Genomic DNA, 17,053 nt, shown 5'->3' on the forward strand with positions numbered 1-17,053 from the left:
TCTGAGATGACGCCCTTCCAGAACTGGCCGGCTGCAATTAAGCCGTCATTCAGTTATCTGCGTTCGGCAAGTGGTTAATGAGCTATTCATTTTTGTAAAGCTGAACTATAAACGGATATAATAGACACAAATTAATGTAGCTCTGTAATCAATAATATACTGTTGAATGTATTTTTTTTTTTTTCTTTATTTCAAGCACTGTCATTACATAAATCTAGTATCAGCCTCTTGCAGTCCCTTTACAGCATGGCTGGAGTATTAGATGAAGAAGCAGTACAGTTCATGTGCTGGCAAGGAACATGCTGACAGGAAGTGAAAGCAGAGTGACAGAGTTGAGATTATCTCTGTGCTGCATCTGGTTTTGTAATCCAATCACAGGCTGGGGGTTCCCAGTCCAGAATAAACTGTGCCAAGAGGAAGTGGGCTGAATGATTCTGGCCATCAGACCAAGTATTAAAAATAAAAAAAAATTTTATGCATAATTTTGGTAATAGTTGAAAGTAACGTTTGTGATATGCATGTAGACTTTTTAGTACAGTGATTATTATTCTTGTAAAAAACAGTCTAGTAATGATAGGTTTTGATGTCCTAATCTAGCTGTTCAAGGCAATAATGAAGTCTCTATGTGGGACATGGAGACTGGAGACAGACGGTTCACTCTGTGGGCTAGCAATGCTCCCCCACTCTCAGAAATGCAGGTATGTATTATGTCCTGTGTGCATGATCTCTACATATTTGTGCTAATTATGCATGTGATGTGAGCTACATTTTCATACTATGTGCTTGTAAAATCAGGGTGTAGCACAAAATGGAGGTGAACAGAAAGGTCATCTCCACATTCATATAATACCATAATGAATGAACAAATCACCACGTTTAGCTGAGCTGCAGATATGCCCCATCTTAGCCAACCACAGGGCTATTCAAGCTATTTTTCACAGTATACATGTGATGTTCCATTGTTCATCCAAGTGTAAAACTTACCCCAAGCCTTAACTTAACGACAAGTCTGACCTACCCAAACAGGATGAGTTTCCAAAGTTTGTTCTAAACTGCACCTTGGCAGTAAGCGTCAGGTCAAGAGTTTTTTTTTCTTTCTGCCATCTAGTTTGTTTTGTCCTTTGCACTGCATAGGAATATTTTATTAATCAATTACAATTTCCAAATAGACCAAGTTTTATACATTGGAGCACAATCTGTACTTTACAATTAAGAAAACAGTCTGCGATTAGCTGCTGTTAATGTTGAGCTGGACCAGGAAGCATAGCAAATTTTTTTATTTGATATAATTCACCATGGCCTGTGTTGTATTATAACAACCTGTTAGTTATTACTATAATTTAGTTTAACACAGGACAGAAGGCCAGTTCCTTTCTTAAAAGAAATTGCATATAAATCTTGGTAATACTGGTTTGGCACAGAGCAGCCCCGATCCACTTCTTCTCAGGACCCCACCGGTGCTCCTGGTTCCTTCCCCCTAGACCAGTGCCCCCAAGCTTGCTATGGGGACACTAGTGCATGCTCGCTCCCGAGCCCAGCTGTGTGTGTCCATAAGACCCATAGAGCCGCGGTTCGGCCAATGACTCCCGCTGCTGTCTCAGCCAATGAGAAGAGGGAGTCCAAGGACAGCCGAGGCTCCTGTGCACATTGCTGGATCCAGAGTGGGCTTAGGTGAGTATAAAAAATCAGCACACAGAAGGTTTTTCACATGAATGCATGAAGGTAAAAACCTTCAGACTTTACACGCATACAATTTTTTTTTTTTTTTGCTCAGCCAACCAAAAATACGGACAGATTCCCACATCAACACAAGTGATGTTGATGCAGGGATCTCTCCTGCTGAGATATTAATTTCTGACAGAACTGTGTATCAGATTCCACTGTACAGCAATACATACCATCATGAAAGAATTTAGGACCATCATTTGTGATTTTGTGATGCAGACTGGTGTTGCAGTGATAATTGTTTTTATATTCACAGCCTTCACCTCACAGTGTTCATGGGATTTATTGCAGTCCAGCAGATGGAAACCCCATATTATTGACTGCAGGATCGGACATGAAAATTAGGTAAGCATTACTCTCTTCATATCAGAATCATTTATTAAATGGATTTAAACTTATGACATCAAGTACATGTAAAATAAAAACAAAGTACAATAAAATATAAAATGGAAAGCAAGCTAAGTGGAATGATAACTTGGTTTGTGCAGAAGGGCTAATTTAGGTGCCTCTTAATATGATACATTGATTGGCTGAGTTGTTGCCTTGATGAAATGGCAGTGTAATCAGTGCATAAACATGTATTTTTCTCTCAGCCAAGGATACTTGCAGAAAAGAAACGCTAGTTGGCATAAAGTGGAAAGAACAGTATAAGCTGTCTGGGGAAAACCCTATCTGAATGTTCTATCCTTCCCATCAGAATAGCCAACAAGAAAGTGTCTGCACATGTTGCAGAGTGCCTATAGAGATATAATAGTCTTTTGATACAATTATATAAAGCCAGATCAAGCAACAACCGTCTCATCTGTGGGCACCTTAAGGTGTTATTGTACTTTTTATTAGGACTTTAATTAAAATATCAGTATAATAATAATACACAATAGTTTCTTGTTTTTGTTTTGTTTTTTTGTTTTTGTTTTTTTTAGGCCAACAGCACTTCACACTACCAGGGCCAGTAAATTTCTGCAGAACATTGTTGTCCTTAAGGTCACCATGCACTTTACATTCTGACAATAAAACCTCCTGTAAAATTAACTTTAGATTTACCAAAACTATGCAATATGAAGACCTACCTAATCCCAATAAATTTGTATCCAATCGGGCAGACCCTTGCAGTACATATTTGTTGGTAGAGCTAAAGAAGATTGTTTGTACAATCAGATTGTAAAATGTAGGGCCAGTTTTACTGAGCTTGCTCAAACTTTCTGGATTGGGTTCACTGCACATGTGCTCTCCATTTTGGGACACATTCATTTACTCAGCTCAGCCTCTCCTGCCTCCTCCTTACCCACTACAGCGATCCTCTGGTATGTTTTCATATGGGCTTCCTGTTGACTTTAGAGAAGGTCATAGGTGGCATTGACCCTCGTGTTATGAATAACTCTGGAGGTGAAGGGGGTTAGGAGGTCTGTAGCATTTACCATATAGGCCCTGGGGGATGCAAATCTGATCTTCCATCCTCCTCCTTAATCCCTTCTGAGGTGGCCCATTCCTCTTGTTTGTCTGGGGAGGAGTTTTATGCTGCTTTGTCTGTATTTATTGGCCAGCTGAAATCCTCAACCTGCAGGCACCACAAGTAGGCACCTCTACCTCTTGCCTTGAGTCTGTCCCTGATAGTGCCATAGCAGCAGCTGCTGTTACTCAAATCAGCAGTAGAAGAGAAGGATGGTGCCTTGTCGACACTATTTCTGCCTTTGACACAGTCCTGGGGCCAGCCAACCCTACGTTTTTTAATGGGGTTCTAGGCTTGATGGTGACCGCCATCAAATCTGTTCCTTATGCCCAATATTACTGCACACCCTTGCAACTCAAAATTATGACCGCATGGGAAAGGCAGGCTAATTCTCTGGACCATTACATCCACCTGACATCCAAAACCAGGCCTTGCTTTGACCTGGTGGATAACAAATCCAGTACTAGAGCTAGGAAAAACCTTCCCGATGGTCTGGAAGGTTGTCACAATGAATGCCAGTCTGTTAACCTGGGAAGTAGTCTCCAATACGATCTGTGTGCTTGATGATGAAAATAAACCCTTGAAAGAGTGAATATCCTCCACAGGAACTATGAGGTGTTTATTGAGAACTATAATGGCAGTATCCACTACCGGAATAGCCAATTTCTTCTTATCCTTTTCCATAGGAGAAATTTCAGCAAAAAGCTTAGGAGTGTATATCCTCTGACTGTGGATTTCAGAAGAAATGTCTCAACTCAGTCTGAGCTTGTATGGAGAAAAGTCTTTTAATTTAGCCAGTCTCATAGGCTGGCTATATATGATTGATGATTTTTTTTTTTTTTTTTTGGTCAACCAGCGGGTTGAAAGAAAAGAAAATTAATCTATTTCCTCATCCACACATTCGATGGGGATTGGGGAATCACTCCTGCTGACCCATTATATTCTGACAGCAGGGAGCCTTCCTTGTTAGCAGAATGCATTTATCAGTGTTGCTGACTATAACAGACAGGCTGGTGGTACACAATTTGATCGACAGATCAACTTGTGTACCACCAGCTAGCCCATACAGTGAACCAGTCGAATTTTGATCCATGTATTGTGGCTTAAGTGCCCATAGTGACTTTTTTAGGCTGTGGAGAGTTAAGTGCTGCTAGTCAAATGCTAGTGTGTACTGCGTCAATTTAGTGTGTCCATGGTAGAAGGCATTTGTTCTAAAGCCACAACTTGTACCTCATAAAATGCTGGAGAGGCAAAATCCTCTATACGCTCTGCTACAAAATGGGAGTCCTCAGTGCTTTGCTCCATAATATAAGACTTCAGAGAGAGTCGCAGGGAAACCTGCTTTTCTCAGACAGGTCACGTTTCATGCCAGGGGGATAAAGCCACAGTCAGATAATGGGATTGGCGTCTTGATAGGACATTGCTCTGGGACAAGGGAGCAGCTATCAGCCTATTTGGTCTTTTTGTCCCAGTTCTTTTGTGCCTGTGATGTGCCATTTTTAAGTGCGGGGATCCGCAGCTATTGCGTGCAGAATGGATAGAGTTGTGTGTCCATATCTAAGAGCTGATTTAACACAGCAGCTGACCATGTTCTTGTGGTTCGTCTCTGTCAAAGAGGAGGTAAAGTGTATGCATTATTTTATGCCAATGATAACATTTTCCCTCTTGCTCTCCTTGGTTTGTAAGATGATGCTCTCATGCCTCTAGGACCCACTCACTGCAAGCTCAGACGATTCTTCTCTGGAAAACTGTTTTATGTTAGTAGGGAATTTTGTGTCACGCATTTTGAGTGAGTATTGTATAATTGTAACTGATTTCCGTTTTTTATTTTGATCCTCAGATTTTGGAATCTAGCCTGTCCAAAGAGATCTTATATAATTGCAGGAAGCACCAACAATCTGCCACCTGTATCATATTTCAGCAAGATAATTGAGGGCACAGAAGTTGTTCAGGTAATAGTTTTATTAAGATACGAAATTTAAATCACAATATAGAAAATCCAGTTTTCTGTCTTTAAGGCCCCATGCATACAGGGCGTTTTTGCAGCAACTTTTAGGGGTAGCAGGCGTTTTTTTTTTTGTTTTTTTTTTTCTTTTTTTTTTCTTTTTGTATTTTTGTTTTTTTGTTTTTTACAGCTTTCAAATGACCCTCCATGTTATCCTATGTGACCATGCACATGGAGAATTTTAGAAGCTTTTAGTGGCAAGGGCTTTTAGGAGTTGTAAAAAAAAACAGTTCGTCCAAGAGTAGCAACGTTATGGCAGAAAAAAACGTCTGTGTCTAAATGCATGTTAATGCTAGGCGCATTTTAGTGCTTGAGCGTTAATTAATTTTAATGGCCACCATAAATTATTCTTCTGGCCAATTAAATTAACGCTCGAGCACTTGAGGCCTGTAAATGCTCCCAAGCACTTGTAAAAGCATTAGACAACTTTTACAAGCGTCAGGCCTTTTTTCTGCCAAAATGTTGCTGCCAAGTGGAGCAGAGATTTAAAAACGTCCTGTGTACATGAAGCCGAAGTGGTCATAATACTATTTTAAAGAACTCAATTCCAAGGAAGAGGCCTACAGGGTGGATGTTGGGTGAGTAGAGAACAGATGGGTAAATCAGAACCTTTTTGCTTCTGTGATCATTGCAGTGGAAATGAGAAAATTAAATGTGAGCTCTCAACATATTTGCTACAGGTCACAATCATGTGTTTCTTGATTTTATAAATGATAATTATAAAATATGGCGGTATTTATTCGCTGCTATTTGTGTGTTGATCATATGAAAATTTGCTAAATAATTAATGGTCATTAAAAGTGAGCATTTGACTAGCAAATGTGTGCTGTAGATGTGAATTTTCAAGGTCTGAAGAATGCGAAAATTGTATTAACCACTTCAATACGGGCACTTTTACCCCCTTCCAGGCCAGTTTTCAGCTAACACAATTGTATACATCGGATGGCATGAAAGGAAGCCATCTGTTATTTTATATAGATCACAACAATTGTAAACATGTGCAGCGCTAATCAACAAAGCAAAATAAAATATTTAAAAGTCTCAAATAGCATAAAACTATAAAAAAAGTGACAGTCTATATGTTATCGTGAGATATAACTTCAATCCAATGGTGGTGCTCCTTGTGGTAAAGTAAGAATTACACACTCACCAGAAGAGTAATAAAATTACGCAGTGTGTATATCAACGGAGAATCCCTTCACAGGTAAAGGACAGGACTGGAACATAAGATGGTTCTCTCTCCATGTGGCAAGGATATGAGCTCTCAAAGGATGTAGGTGGATCCAGATGGCCAGAGACCCCTTTAAGGGATGGTTGGGTAGAGATGCCTGCTTACAGGTGCTCCCTCCCTGGATGCAGTGGACCGGATACTGGATCACAGCAAGGCTCTAAAATGATAGAGCTCCTCAAAGGAGATCAAGGAGAGTGCCCATAGTGTAGTAGTTTTAAGCCACAATTTATTAAATCATAGCAAGGTGAGGTATACAGCAACTAGGCAAATGACAGCGTGAGCAGCATAAACAACAGCGTCAGGTATGTCAGACTGACCGTCCAAGAACAGCGGCGTGACGTCACAACGTCCTAGGCTCCGCCTAACGCGTTTCGTGCGCACGCACTTCAGAGGCGGAGACCGCGATTGCCGTGATCTGCTGTGATTGGTCACAGCAATCACATGACACTGGCAATGGGCTAGCGTGGTGATCAATCATTGGCTGGACACAGCCAGTGGCAAATTGTACCGGACGTCATATGGCGCCCACTCAGAAAGAGGAACGACCTGTTCGGCTGTCAATCTGCTAGTTGAGCATGTTATCCCAAAGTGTTACATAAAATTACTTGTGATATCTTTGGTGAATACATAGGGGTATGTTTATTTTAAAAATTGCCCTGTTGGAATGGGGGCAAAATCAAATGTTACTATGCTATTTTCTCGCCAGTTTGAAAGGTATTTATTCATGCAAAATAGAGTGAATCAAGAAAATACTGCATTATGTGCACTAGATGATGCTGATAATCATAGGAAATACTGCAAATACTTATTTACTATAATTGGCAGCTCCATCTAGTTGCCATAATTTACTATTTTCCTGAACCAATTTTTTTTTTGTTTGTTAATGGATATCATTTGACCTGGATAGAAAATAGCCCAGTAATGCAATTTCACAGGATGGACAGCTCTGGAAATGTTTTATAAATACAATACAGTATTTTTCATTATAATGTTTTTTTTTAGGTACTTATATAGTGCCGTCAACTTACGCAGCGCTTTGCTTGTATATTGTACATTCACATCAGTCTCTAACCCTCAAGGGGCATACAATCTAAGGTCCCTAACTCACATTCATACATACACATACTAGGGACTATTTAGACAGGAGCCAGTTAACCTCCCAGCATGTCTTTGGAGTGTGGGAGGAAACGGGAGTACCTGGAGGAAAACCATGCAGGCACAGGGAGAACATGCAAACTCCAGGTAGGTGGTGCTGTGGTTTGGATTCGAACCAACAACTCTAGTACTGCCAGGTGGAAGTGCTAACCATTTAGCCACTGTACTGCCCATAATATGATATAACATGATAGTATATGGTAATACAGCAGAGCAGACTGGTGTCCTCATGTAAAATGCACAGAGAAGCAGCAGTCAGGCAGGAGAGGCAATACTTACAGGCTGCAGAGACCTTGGAGACGAGAGACTGAGCAGGAGCATCATAGCACAAGTGTAAAGAATGACAAACTAACTTTGTACACTTCGCGAAAGAGTTGAGGAGTCCAATGTTGCTTGACCATTCACAGCCCACGGAGGTTCCAAGGAAAAAAATAAGTAGAGGTGTTTTATTTGTTACTGTGAAAATATCATGGTCATGTGAACAGGAAGTTCCACAACTCCACTCTGCTTCCAAGATGTGTAACTCTCTAGAGTAGGGGGAAATGTTATCAGACTGCTTCATCCTCCAAAAAAGTGAAAAAGGACTGATTCCTGTATCTACACATGACAAAAAGATACCTCTGCCCTCCTTTCCTACACTGTACTTACTGTGGGTGTCTGCCTGTGCAGGATTAGTGTTGTTAGCATGACATAGTGGGGTTAATATGAAAATGCTATTTAAAACTGAAATAAAAAGGTTTCTTACCTTGAACCCGCGCCTACTCATTTAGGCTCAGTGATGTCTCTCAAGCTCATCATAGGATCCTGTAAGAGCTGACAATCCTAAATCTGCAGAGATTGTGCTCTTGTGCTATTCAATTACTAAGTAGAGGTCCGTGTATTTGATGGGAGGTCCACTTTAATAGTTACTGCTATTTCAGTTTTCTCTGTTTATTTTTTTATTTTTTTTTAAGTGCATATAAATAAAAATTGTTTAAAAAAATGTGATGTCTTCACTAATTCATTAACTTAGGAGAACACTGTCTGCCTTGAATTTTAGCTCCCAAAAAAGAAATGGGGGTTGATTTGCTAAAACTGGAGAGTGCACAATCTGGTGAAGCTTTGCATGGTAGCCAATCAGTTTCTAACTTCAGCTTGTTCAATAACTCCCTGGTCACATCAAGCCTGACTTTGAAATTGTGCGACTTACAGTGAAGTTGCGCAATATCAAAGTCGGGTGAGATGCCGATTTCAGGTGCGATTTGCAGGACACAGATGTCTATGCAAACTGCACCAAAAGTAGTACATGTACTACTTTAGAAATTGGTGCAGCTCCGACTTGACCGCTCTAATTGCGGACACTAGGGTGGGACTTGGCATACTATTTGATGTGAGTGGGGTGTTAAGCCAATAACACAACAGTTAGGCCATTAAGGCAGGCCATAGATGGGCCATTTATTGGCTGAATTTTCATCCGATAAACGAAATATCGGTCGGCCCCGTTGCCTATGCTGCCACCCATGTCCACAGAAAACGGCTGTTTTTAGTGGATTTTTCAGCGTGACCGATAAAACTAAACGAGAAGATCCGCAAAAAACAGCCGACGAGCTGGCCCCACTAATGGCGTGAATATCGGCTGAGTTTTTTGTGTGGACAAAAATTCGGCCGATAAACGACCTGTCTATGGCCTGCATAAGACATTAACACCTGGAAGCTAATTGGTTTCTATGCAGATCTTTTAGTAAATCAACCCTGGTGTCTTGTTTCCCAATCCTTTAAAGGGTAAGTTCACCTTTCATAACATGTTACGTGCTACACCCATATTCAGCGTTGGCAGCTGTGAGTGCCGTGGTAGTTCATTGATTCTTCCTGTCAGTAAATGTCGGCTTGCCCGTACAAGGTACGAACAAGCAGATACAGACATGTCTGCAGGAGACCTGCATAGCATCAGCAATCTACTGGCCACTGGTGCCATGTTTTACAAGCTCCTACAAGGAAAAATATTAAATGCACACTTTTTACCTGCAACCATTTGTTTTTTGTTGAAAGGTTAATTTATCCATTAATTTGTTTGGTTTTGGAGGGGTTTTTTTTTTTTTTTATTACTGCATGCTTGCTATAATATTGAATGTTAATGATACATTGACTGTTGAAGTCCCTGGGTTCAAGTCCCAGGAGAAGGATTGAAATGGTTTTTAATTATGGCCCTTTAAGAATTATAGTCTGCTCTCTTTTCCATAATGTCTGTTTGGTTTTTATTTCAGTCACAGCTTGAGTAAAAGATGCATACTTTGGCACACATTTAAACACCTGCTTGGGAGTTCTAATCCCAAAACAAGCCAAATACAATAATTTCTGGAAAAGGAAAAGTTATTAACCCCCTATTTTTTCATATTTTTAAAGAATAAGTTCACCTTTTGCCCAAAAATAATGATGCACATTTTTTTTTTTACCTGCAAAAAATGTGCATTATTATTTTTGGCTGCAGGAGCCTGTAAAGCATTGCACCAGCAATCGGCAGATCGCAACGATCGTTCCACTTACTGATTATGGCCATAACGGTGCTTACTGGAACATTCAGAAGTTCAGAAATCCTCCTGTAACCAATGCCAAGCTCTTTGCTTTTACTCATCGTAAGATGTTTCTTGTGTGACACCTTGATAATGAGACACCTTTTTATGGGCCATCAGTTCAGACTGAACCAGCTGATATTAATTTGCACTGACAAGGGGCAGGATTGCTTTCTAATTACTGATAGATTTCAGCTGGTGTCTTGACTTTCAGTGCCTTTTTGCATCTCCCTCTCTGCATGCGTTCAATACTTTTTCCCTGTGCCATTCCATTTTGATACACATAACTTAGTTTCTGAATTTATTTGTTATGGTTTCTTTGTATGTATGGATTGTATGGGTCATTACCGACCTGTTGAAAATTTAATGTCAATAGCAACTTTAGAAATATACCGTATTTTTCGCACCTGACCATAACACGCACCTAGGTTTTAGAGGCAAAAAACAGGAAAAAAAAAATTCTGAACCAATGGACTGCAGACATAGTACAGGAGATGACCAGAGACTGTGGACATTGTCTGTAGTCTCTGGTCATCTCCTGTACTATGTCCACAGTCTCTGGTCATCTCCTGTACTATGTCTGTAGTCTCTGGTCATCTCCTGTACTTAGTACAGGAGATGACCAGAGACTGCGGACACAGTACAGGAGATGACCAGAGGCTGCGGACAGTACAGGGGATGACCAGAGGCTGCGGACACAGTACAGGGGATGACCAGAGGCTGCGGACACAGTACAGGGGATGACCAGAGGCTGCGGACACAGTACAGGGGATGACCAGAGACTGCGGACACAGTACAGGGGATGACCAGAGACTGCGGACACAGTAGAGGGAAAATACCAGGGACACAGTACAGATGACCAGAGACTGCGTACAGTAAAGGAGATGACCAGAGACTGCTGACCTTTGGGGAGGGGGAGCGGGTACCTGAATTTGACAGGTACCCGCTCCCACTTCCACGGAGTTGTCCTTCTCTCTTCTTCCCGCGCCGGCTTCTGTGACAGCTGGGTGCCCACTGCGCATGTGCGAGAAGCGCTGCGCTTTGTGAATGGCCCGGCGCCTTCTGGGACCTGTCATGTGTCACAGAAGACACCGGACCATTCACAAAGCGAAGCGCATGCGCAGTGGGCATCAGGCTGTCACAGAAGCCAGCGCGGGAAGACTGTACAGCGCTGGAGCGAGGAACAGGTAAGGCCCTGCAAGAGAGAACAGCTGAGCGGCCGGCCCAGTATTCTGACATGGTGGCGGCAGAAATACCGGACTGGCCGCTTTATATTCGCTCCATAAGACACACTGACATTTTCCCCCCTTTTTTGGGGGGAAAAAAGTGCGTCTTATGGAGCGAAAAATACGGTATTTACCTAGAAAAATGGTGACATGTTCAATAGTTATTTTACCCACTGTAAAAAATGGTAACACTATAGAATTTGCCGGTGTGAAAGTGACGACATGTTTCGTGTTAAAATCAACACGTTTTGCAACAACACTTAAAATTTAGCTCAAGTGCCCCCCATTTCTCGATTATTGCTGATATGTTTCTACCCCTTGATTGGAGTCCACCTGTGGTAAATTTAAACTGATCGGACATGATTTGGTAAGGCACAGACCTTTTTATATGAAAGGTCTCACAGCTGACAATGCATAGTGTATCAGAGCAAAAGCCATGAGGTCAAAGGAAGTGCCTGCAGAGCTCAGAGAAATTATTTTTGCTAGGCACAGATCTGGGGAAGGCTACAATAAAAAAATCTGCTGCACTGAAGGTTCCCAAGAGCACAGTGGCCTCATAATTCTCAAATGGAAGAAGATTGGCACAACCAGGACTCTGCTTAGTTTGGCCGAGCAACCAGCTCTTGGAAATCAGGGTAGAAGGAACTTTGGGAAGAGTTAGAAATTAGTCAAGTGTGAACGAGCCCTAACGCCCCTATAGCGTTTGACAGGCATTTGGAAAGCGGTTTTAACACTCCTCAAATGCTCCCCAAATGCCCTATGCGCTTTTTTGAGGCATTTTCCAAACGTTAAAACCGCACCACAAAAGCCTATAATGAAGTTAATGGTATTAACGCCCCGCAAAGGGGAGGATCCGAGGAGAGGATCAAACATCCTTTTTACATAATGCGGAGGATTAACCCCTTAGGTTCCACAGTGTGTATATGCAGTAAAACATGCTAGTTATACTGACTGATTTTACTGTTGCGGGTTTAGTAACACTTTAAGCTTTCAAAATGAAAGCTAGAAGCTGATTGGTTGCCATTCCAAGCAGCTGTAGATTCTGCTTTCTTATTCCTATTAAATTCCATTCTCCGTATGCAAAAGTTGTCTGGTTTTCAGTTGATCTGGATTTCATTAATGTTTGTGTATGTATATATTTAGCAGCAATTTCAGTAACTGGTATTAAAAATGTTTCCACAGGGGTGCAGCAGAGTCCAGTCTTTGTCAATGCGGCTATTTTACCTTCAAACAATAGATTTTATATATCACTTCTTGCCAATCCATCCTTGGCAGCAGCCTATAACATACAGTATATTTCTAATCTGCACATGTTAAATTCAGATTCTGTTGTTCCTTCTACTTGATAACCTTTACTTATGTTTTTTTAAATTTATATATTTGCAAAATATTCACATATATTACCCTCTGTGTTTCTCACTTTTACTTGTAGGAAATTCAGAGTAAGCATACAATGGGGCCCAGTGAAGATGCCCCTCGAAGAGGACCTGAATCCCTGCCAGCAGGACATCATGACATTATTACAGACATGGCCACCTTCCAAACCACACAAGGCTTTATAGTAACAGCCTCTAGGGATGGCATTGTGAAAGTGTGGAAGTAAAATGTAATGAAGCTGGAGCCAGTTAAAGTACTATTTAGTTGCCAGTGACAACTGCTGAGTCCTGCTATGCATGGCTTGAGTTGTAGGCCTCTTGAGCAGGGCTGCCGGTCTAGAATAAGTCAGCCAGTGACATAATGACTCTGCATTGAGCCTTCTGAATACCAACTGTCCATAGTATTATTCAGAACATCTATGAGCTTATTACAGCTTTTGGAAAATGTTCTCTTCCCCTTTATGATCCCTGCATATAAAAACTGCTTTCTCATTCCTGCGTGTATACATGCTGTAAACGGTGGATACATGATATTTAAATTGTTTGTTAGTTTATACTTTGAATGCTTGTTTAAACGAGTATGAATGAAACTATTCATTTTGCACTAATGTTCTCATACTGATATTAAAGAAAAAAAACTACCTGTATACTAAATTTGTGCAAATTATTTGAGCGGATTGTATGGCGTGAAGGAAAGCCGAGACATCAAGGGGGTGAAATGAGGCTAAAATCAAGAACATTGGGACATTTTTTTTTTTTTATTATTATACAGGATTTATATAGCGCCAACAGTTTGCGCATTTGCGTAGTGCTTTACATAATGAAGGTAGATATTACAGTTACAATACAATTTGGTACAAGAGGAAACACATGACCCTGCTCGTTAGAGCTTACAATCTAGGAGGGAGGGTTGAGTCATACAAAAGGTAATAACTGTGGGGGGATGAGCTGATGGAGGAAATAAATGGCGGTTTACTAGGTAGAAGCAGGATAGACGTCTTTTAAAGAGGTTTTCAGGGATCGTCTAAAGGTGGATAGATTAGGAGACAGCTAGACAGATTGGGGTAGGGAGTTCCATAGGATGGGAGAAGTCCTGGAGGTGACACGGGAACTAGAGAGCAGAAGGTCTTTGGAGGATCAAAGACAGCGGTTTGGTTGATATTTCGAGACCAGGTTGGTGATGTAGCTGGGGGCAGAGTTGTGGATGGCTTTGTAAGTTGTTATGACCTCAAACTAGCAGGAGGAAAGTCCAAAACTAATCTTGGAAAGTATTATTTTATCAAGAGTAGTTGATGCTGGGAATAGACTTCCAGCAGAGGTAATGAGCCAGTCAACAGTAAGCGGATTCAAAAATGCTTGAGAGGAATGAAAAAAAAAATATTTCTATATATCAGAAATGTAAAAAATGGGGAAGACATGATAGATCACTTGTTTTTTCTGCCGTCACTCTTCTATGTTTTTATCTTTCTCAGGAGAAGAATTCACAGAGAATATTGGGCTGCATTAACACAAGAATATTAATTCAAAGTGGAGTTCCACTCACCCTGTCAAAAACTAAAAGTCAGCAGCTACAAAATCTGTAGCTGCTGACTTTTAAAAAAAACAGCCACTTACCTGTCCCTCTGTCCCACTGTGTGTCCCCCCGCAGCCCGTTTCACCGGCCGTCCTGTATTCCAGGAGGCCGGCATCTTCAGTGTGGGCACCCGGCTGTGATAGCTTGCAGCTTCACAGCCGGGTGCTCACTGCGCATGCGCGAATAGCGATGCGCTTCCTGAATTTTCCTGTAGTCTTCTGGGACCTTTCACGTGTCCCAAAAGACTACGGGGAGGGAGGATCGCCTAGGCGATCGGACCGCAAGTGGGAGCGGGTACCTGTCAAATTTGGGTACCCGCCCCCCAAAGGTGCCAATCCTTAATGAGGAGCGTGGGAGCTGTCCTTAAAGCAGAACTTCCCCTTTTGGGTGGAGCTCCGCTTTAAGTCATGTAATTACAATTTTCAAATAATTTGAAAATAAAGGTCACTTTAACCACCTGAGCTCCGGAAGGTTTTACCCTCTTCATTTTTTTTGCTAGTTAGCACTGTGCTACTTTTAACTGGTAATTGCGCGGTCATGCAAGGCTGTACCCAAAAAATTTGTATAATTTTTTTCACACAAATAGCTTTCTTTTAGTGGTATTTGATCACTTCCTGGGATTTTTATTACGTAAATAAAAAAAAACCCAAAAATTTTGAAAACAATATTTGTTTTACTTTCTGCTATAAAACATATCAAATACAAAAAAATAAATACAATTTCTTCATAAATTAGGCCAAAATGTATTCTGCTACATGTCTTTGGAACTGTATGTTGCAAACAAAGGGGGAAGGCGCAGAGAAGATAGTTCTGTGCTTTGTACTTTTCTGAGTTATGAAAATTTTAGTATGTTACAGAAGTTTTCAATAAACCCTGCTGCCCAAGCCATTAAACAATACCGTATTTGCCGGCGTATAAGACGACTGGGCGTATAAGACGACCCACCTACTTTTCCTGCTAAAATGTAGTGTTTGGGCTATACTCGCCGTATAAGACTACCCCTCTTCCAATGCACACCAGTGGGAGGAATAGTGCCCCATCATTGATGTCAGTGGGAGGAATAGTGCCCCATCATTGGTATTAGTGGCAGGAATAGTGCCCTATCATTAGTATCAGTGGAGGAATAGTGCTCCATCATTGGTATCAGTGGGAGGAATAGTGCCCCATCATTGGTATCAGTGGGAGGAATAGTGCCCCATCATTGGTATCAGTGGGAGGAATAGTGCCCCATCATTGGTATCAGTGGGAGGAATAGTGCCCCATCATTGGTATCAGTGGCAGGAATAGTGCCCCATCATTGGTATCAGTGAGAGGAATAGTGCCCCATCATTGGTATCAGTGGGGGGAATAGGTGCCCCATCATTGGTATCAGTGGCAGGAATGGTGCCCCATCATTGGTATCAGTGGGAGGAATAGTGCCCCATCATTGGTATCAGTGGGAGGAATACTGCCCCATCATTGGTGTCAGTGGGAGGAATAGTGCCCCATCATTGGTATCAGTGGGAGGAATAGTGCCCCATCATTGGTATCAGTGGGGGGAATAGGTGCCCCATCATTGGTATCAGTGGCAGGAATGGTGCCCCATCATTGGTATCAGTGGGAGGAATAGTGCCCCATCATTGGTATCAGTGGGAGGAATACTGCCCCATCATTGGTGTCAGTGGGAGGAATAGTGCCCCATCATTGGTATCAGTGGGAGGAATAGTGCCCCATCATTGGTATCAGTGGGAGGAATAGTGCCCCATCATTGGTATCAGTGGGAGGAATAGTGCCCCATCATTGGTATCAGTGGCAGGAATAGTGCCCCATCATTGGTGTCAGTGGGAGGAATAGTGCCCCATCATTGATGTCAGTGGGAGGAATGGTGTCCCATCATTGGTGTCAGTGAGGGGTGGAATAGTGCCCCATCATTGGTGTCAGTGGGGGGTGGAATAGTGCCCCATCATTGGTGTCAGTGGGGGGGAGGAATAGTGCCCCATCGTTGGTGTCAGTGGGAGGAATAGTGCCCCATCATTGGTATCAGTGACACCAATGATGGGGCACTATTCCTCCCACTGAGACTTGCTGACCCTGTTCTCGTATGGTGCTGCTGCAGCCAGCATATGTGGTTGCAGCAGCACCTCTACACAGAACACTTACCTGCTGCTCCGGCACTCAATTTTTGCGGGGCCGCTCGGCTCCGCCCCCTCGCCGGTGATTGGCCGCCTGTGTGCCTTTCCTGAGCTACAGTTCTGGCGGCCAATCACCGGTGAGGAGGCGGAGCCGAGCAGCCGCACGAACATCCAGTGGCCGAACTGAAGGAGACGCCACGCTTCCTGGACCGGATCGTCGTGGGACTGGATCCAGGTAAGAGACATCAGCCCCTGCAAACCCCTGTACTTAATGCCGCAGCCCCCCTAAACATGTGTACCGGCGTATAAGACGACCCCCGACTTTTGAGAAGATTTTCAAGGGTCAAAAAGTCGTCTTATACGCCGGCAAATACGGTAACTCAAACACGTTAGTGTGCCTTCCATTTATATAAGCATGAATCTAGGAGTCAGTGTATCCAAATTGGGAAGAGCCATTCAATTACATTTTTTGGGCATTTGTGCTGCTTCACAGGGACTTTACTTCAATCTAGTAAACAAGGAGGTACCTGGAGCAATATTAAATATATAAATTGTGCCGCGCTCCTGTGTATAAATAATTACAATATTCACAATTTCAAATGACAATCAAGAGAAAAAAAAAAAAAAAATAATAATAAAATGATATACAGTG

The 17,053-nt window shown here is 42.1% G+C and overlaps 1 protein-coding gene across 3 annotated transcripts in view; it reads left to right on the forward strand.

Annotated features, from left to right (window-relative positions):
• PIK3R4 (phosphoinositide-3-kinase regulatory subunit 4) overlaps positions 1-13,371 on the forward strand; it is an 81,253-nt gene extending 67,882 nt beyond the window's left edge. For all 3 annotated transcript variants that reach the window (XM_089652060.1, XM_089652062.1, XM_089652061.1), the window contains exons 17-20: positions 598-698; positions 1,982-2,070; positions 5,016-5,127; positions 12,774-13,371. In XM_089652060.1, coding sequence (XP_089508186.1) covers positions 598-698; positions 1,982-2,070; positions 5,016-5,127; positions 12,774-12,944 — 473 coding nt within the window. In that variant the 3' untranslated portion in view covers positions 12,945-13,371. The remainder of the gene's footprint in view (positions 1-597; positions 699-1,981; positions 2,071-5,015; positions 5,128-12,773) is intronic.
• Positions 13,372-17,053: the final 3,682 nt, after the last annotated feature.

Source organism: Staurois parvus, unplaced genomic scaffold (assembly GCF_062004578.1).
Source record: "Staurois parvus isolate SC_StPar_1 unplaced genomic scaffold, SC_StPar_1.0 ptg000670l, whole genome shotgun sequence".
NCBI lineage: Eukaryota > Metazoa > Chordata > Amphibia > Anura > Ranidae > Staurois > Staurois parvus.